Source organism: Conger conger, chromosome 12, assembly GCF_963514075.1.
Source record: "Conger conger chromosome 12, fConCon1.1, whole genome shotgun sequence".
Classification (NCBI taxonomy): domain Eukaryota; kingdom Metazoa; phylum Chordata; class Actinopteri; order Anguilliformes; family Congridae; genus Conger; species Conger conger.
Window position 1 is genome coordinate 38,544,198 of NC_083771.1, and position 4,853 is coordinate 38,549,050.

General features: G+C 41.1%; 1 protein-coding gene across 2 annotated transcripts; it reads right to left on the reverse strand.

Annotated features, from left to right (window-relative positions):
* Nucleotides 1-255: 255 nt before the first annotated feature.
* LOC133141870 (molybdopterin synthase catalytic subunit-like) lies at nt 256-4,853 on the reverse strand. 2 transcript variants are annotated; one of them, XM_061262665.1, is made up of 5 exons: nt 3,813-3,952; nt 3,396-3,518; nt 3,159-3,312; nt 976-1,099; nt 256-490 (listed from the first exon to the last, which is right to left on the reverse strand). In XM_061262665.1, the coding sequence occupies exons 2-5, from the start codon at nt 3,514-3,516 to the stop codon at nt 416-418; spliced, it is 474 nt and encodes a 157-aa protein (XP_061118649.1). In that variant the 5' UTR covers nt 3,517-3,518; nt 3,813-3,952; the 3' UTR covers nt 256-415. The 2 variants fall into 2 exon arrangements, with proteins under 2 accessions (XP_061118649.1, XP_061118650.1); XM_061262666.1 differs by lacking the exons at nt 256-490; nt 976-1,099; nt 3,159-3,312 and adding exons at nt 4,057-4,178; nt 4,730-4,853 and having other exon boundaries at nt 3,395-3,518.

Here is a 4,853-nt window from a genome sequence, read left to right on the forward strand (position 1 = left end):
CTTTTGCTTTGTATTTAGCACTGACACATGCCAAAGGCCATTTACCCATACAACAGAAATGAAAACTGGACTGTGTGGCCTCATTCCCATTACTCATAGCTGGACACATACATTTAAGAATGGTTTCACATACATACTACATATTTGAACATGTAGTACACGCGGGAAACCAAAGTTTGAAATATTGTTTCCAAGATCAATTTCATGTAAAAAACATGCACAGAACAGCAGAAAATGTACCCTGCACACATTCACTTCAAAACAAACCGCTGATCCTTTTATTTATTTATGTTATAAGGTCACAGTGGTAAAATTGATAGCAGATTAGTAACATACAATTATATTTTCTAATCATTTTAATTCTAAATGTAAACATACAGGGCTGTAAATTCCAGGATGGTTAATGGTTGACACATTACTTGAGCAGACCCTCAGCCCACAGACATTCCTTGTTCTCCTTCCAAGTGGAATCTTCAGTTTCATAGACCTCCTTAAAATAAAAAATAAAGGCTTTATGAAATCTGGGCACACAAATCACCCAAAGACCATGTTTAAGATGTTTAAGGCCCATGTTTAAGAATAATAAAACTTGTTCAAGCTTTAGCTATCTTTAACTTCAAAGATGCTTTTTTCTTGATTGATGTGGCACATTTGAAGCACAATGCAACCTTTCATAACATTCCTGTTCAATACTGCAATAGGAAGCATGATAAAACATGCCTGCTTCGTTTGACTGGTCTGGTGGGGGAAATTTCCTTTTAAACTTTAAACTGAATTAAACCATTAATAGTGCCTTGGGGGACATGTTAACTCAAGTTGAAGTTGAAGTCAAAATACATTATAAATGAGACAAATCAAGTGATAGCAGGGTGGAATACAGAATCAGCCCATTGAAAGGCCTGCGCAAGTGCAAACATCCACACACAGACATACCAACAGAAGGTTGACATGCAGTACTAGATAATGTTCACTCACTTTTTTCCAGATGGGAACACTTGCTTTCAGTGCATTGATGCAGTATGCAACTGCCTCTAGAGACTCACTCCTGTGAGGTGAGGAGATGGCGACGATGACACTGGCTTCGGTTACTGGGACAACACTGAAATTGAGATAATTATAAATATTCTGCTCTGAGGGGGGTGGGGGGTGGAAAAGATATAGGGGAGAAAGGAGTCACACAATTTCCCCAAAAACAAGGCACTACCTGAACAATGGAATAGCCATTTTGTGTGACTTTATGTTCTGAGGTCAACTTCTTATTTACGTGTGGTGAGAATGTGGCGGTACAGACTACCAAACATCAGCTGATCAGGAAGAAGCTGGAGAACCACATACAACAGTCTTGGAGGAGTGTCCAAAACCAGGGAGACCAGAACCGTGGTCAGAGTGGCCTTCTTTATCTTGCCCTTACGATAAGCGTAATCGTAAAAACTCTTGCATTGCCCAACCTAAGCCTGGAGCTGGTTTTTGTGGTCCACAATAAGGAAGAGTGGTCATGACGACTACAAAAAGGTTTCCCTTCCAGGCAGCGTCTGCATTTCGCCAGACTCCACACTACAGCCAGACACTGCCCTCACTACGTGACGAAAGATTGTTGCTCAAGGCGACAGAATTGACACTTCTTGCGCTTCAGAGTAGGGCCAGCCTGTCTGACACAATCAAACGCATTCTGAATGCAATACAGAGGAATCTTGACATCTTTGGAATGGTTTACGATGACGCCCAGGTACACCATACAGCAGTCTCCCAGACAGCTGCTGAGCACCCGAGTCATCAGCCTTTGGAAAGTAGCTGGAGGTCCCTTCAAACCAAAGGGCATGGTCCGGAAATGGATCAATCCGAAACAAACCCAGTGACGGGCTGGCTTTCGGGGTCCATTTCCACCTGCGAATAGCCAAGGTGGAAATAGCTTATGGCCACCCTCACCATCTTTCTTCCCATCTGTGGGGATGTTCCTCGGTGAACTATTGCACCAAAGAAATTTACGAGCAAATAGCAACATACCACCTCTCCCCTAGAAATACAGAGGAGGCTGCTGTATAGGTAATTAACCAGTAGACTGCATGATTCCATGGCTGAATCCTGAACTTTGAGATAGATCAGTCATCAGGATGACTGACACCAGATCCAAACTAGGGATCTGACAAATCCGTTTTTGTAACCTGTTACCATCCCATTCTTTTAACGGTTAACCGATACTGCTTATAAACTGCATTACTGAGAAATTGAATTGCATTTTCAAACTTTATTTTGGGCCATCTCAATAGTTAAATGTCAACATTGTAAGTCCGATAATAGTAAGTCAGCCTAATTGCCAAATTCAATATTTACATTTACACTGACATTGTGCAAGGTAACCTCACAGTTCCGGAAATCCCAGTGGTCGATCAGGTGCAATTTGTTTTTATGCAGCGGTTAAAATGATAATTCTTCATGTCTTCATCCCTCGTTCCTATGGCTTCTGTCTGATGGACTTGATTGGCATGTAATCTGTAAATATGCTGCTGTGAACAACTTTGTTATAGACCGGGTTGAGCACTCAAAATTCCGTGGTCACGCAATGTTTGGCTGATAGAATATAACACCGGGTCTATTTTACCATAGGCGACTGGTCGAATGATTTTACTTTCCTGCCAATACAGGTCTCTGTACAATTTGATATATTTTTATGTAATGCTAAACTTGCATTTTATATGGCGCGGGACAATCGTGGTGGTGAGATTAACGTGTGTCGATTTTTCATTGGAAGCAGGAAATTTTCGCTTTCAATATCCGATGGATAAAAAATGTTTGCGTTTTAAACCCCCTGAAAGCTTTCTTGCTCAAACTACTGATGCTTGTCGATTGCCAGTTTAGAACCGCAATAATATGCTTAGTGATGGACATCCATTTATTTTAAACTGAGCTTACCATTTCACCTTCAGAAAAAAAATATCGGTTATCGGTTATCAATTTTCTGTAACCGCTTACAAATCAGTTTCGGTTAATCGGTTAACCATTTAACCGTTCACACCCCTTATCCAAACACAATAGCAGTATTCACAGGCAGAGTTAATGGATTTGGCATCTTTATTTGATTAAGGATGCAATACTTCAGACTTAACCAAATCTCCTGAAGATTCCAAGAATTTTCCAATAAAAGATCTGAAAGGACTCACCCCAGTCTGTGATGAACACAGATATGTTTCACAGTTGACCATCGTTCCCTTATCTCACAGAATATTTTCTTCAGTTGTGACTCTGCCATTGGAATGTAAGCTTCATATTCTAGTTGAACAACCTTCTTTCCTTCAAAATTGTTCCTTGTGGTGCCTGGTGTTAAATTAGAAAAATTAGGATTACCTCCACTGACATCCGAATATGCAGTTTTATTGCAATGTGGCTTCAAGACCTACCAATGAAAATGGAGACTGCTCCACAGGATGCACACAACACAGCCTCAGATACAGCATCAATTGAGAGCTTGTCAGTGGTGAGTTTGATAAGGTCCTGTGGACCTCTGTCATGGTCATTCATAACTGAGACAAACAAGATGAAGAGGTTTCATATAAACATACACAATAGACAAGAGTTTCCAAATCGGCAAATACAAAATGGTTACACACAAATGCACTAGTGTATGAAATAGCCTCTGTATGCTGCTGGATAAAGGCACCACAAGTTAGCCGTTTTATTAAAGTAGGGGGGGGGGGGGGTCACATTTTAGGCAGCATTAAACAGCCCAACAGGCACCAAAGAACAGCTATCCGTGTTGCCGCTGGGGGCTACTTATAGTTGCTTTTGGGAGAAGCAAAGACTCGAAAGATCCTCACCTGAGATGAAGGATTAGCCACCGCTGAGCGGAGGAATTACAGCGACCTCGTCACCTGGCCGTAGACTCACGTGCTGATTACCCAAGACCACGTACTGCTGACGCACTGCAAGCACCACTTGCTCGCGCACCGCAGACAGCCTGATCACAATTTAACAGTCAGTAATATTTGTTTCCCATCGTACCAAGGATAACGTATGGGTACGTGTTACTGTGTAGCCTAATACTAGTGAAATTATACATACCTAGGATGTCGGTTTTCCAATTCCTGCCACAGTTGTTGGGACGTTAGTTCTTGAGGGATACTAATGGTCTCCGATTTCATTCCTGCCAATTCGGCACTTCTGGCAAAATAGAGCACCAGCACCTGTTGGAAAATGAAAGGGACAAAATCCATAGCCTATTCGTGATCTCAGAACTATTGAACCAATTACGCAAGTAGACCACCAATCTAGCAGTAACCATATCATTGCAACCGGTTCACCATTCTGAGCAATCTTTCACGTGCTTGACCTTCTTCTATATGTAGTAGATTATGTAGCTAAATTCAAGACGCAGTAGCGAATTAGTTTAATCAAAGCAATCAAAACGTATTTGTGCAGATCAAAAATATGTGCGGAGAACATTCTTAGCTGAAAAGTCGAATGGTGGTATAACAATCACTACTACTACTTAAAAGCAATGGAGTTTGAGCACTGGACTGACAAAAACAAACATTCCAAATGTTTCGAAACGGTTGAAACGGTCGCCGATAAGTAAATAAGCGTCAAGGAGACGAAATGTAAAATAATTTGCTTGGTATATTGTTGAATATTGAGACCGATCATCATGAGGTAATGGTAATTAGCAAGCAGAACTACAAATACAGCAACGAAATGAGCGTATGCATATGTCATAATGAACATTAATGTAACTGACCTCGGTATTCATGAATGAAGTTAGGTCGTGTTGCACAAGCCATGGATACAAGCGCAGTACAAATCTTCTTCCTATGTCTTCAATTCCTATTGCTCGAGTTGTCTGTCAGCTAACCCTTTTAAAC

Excerpts from the sequence above, each read along its gene's own strand:
- LOC133141870 (XM_061262665.1), bottom strand. The coding sequence starts at position 3,516 with ATGAATGACCATGACAGAGGTCCACAGGACCTTATCAAACTCACCACT. Across the intron at positions 1,100-3,158 it reads TGTGTTCATCACAGACTGGG|TGTTGTCCCAGTAACCGAAG; the intron begins GTGAGTCCTTTC and ends TCTCAATTTCAG. Across the intron at positions 491-975 it reads GTGTTCCCATCTGGAAAAAA|GAGGTCTATGAAACTGAAGA; the intron begins GTGAGTGAACAT and ends TTTTATTTTAAG.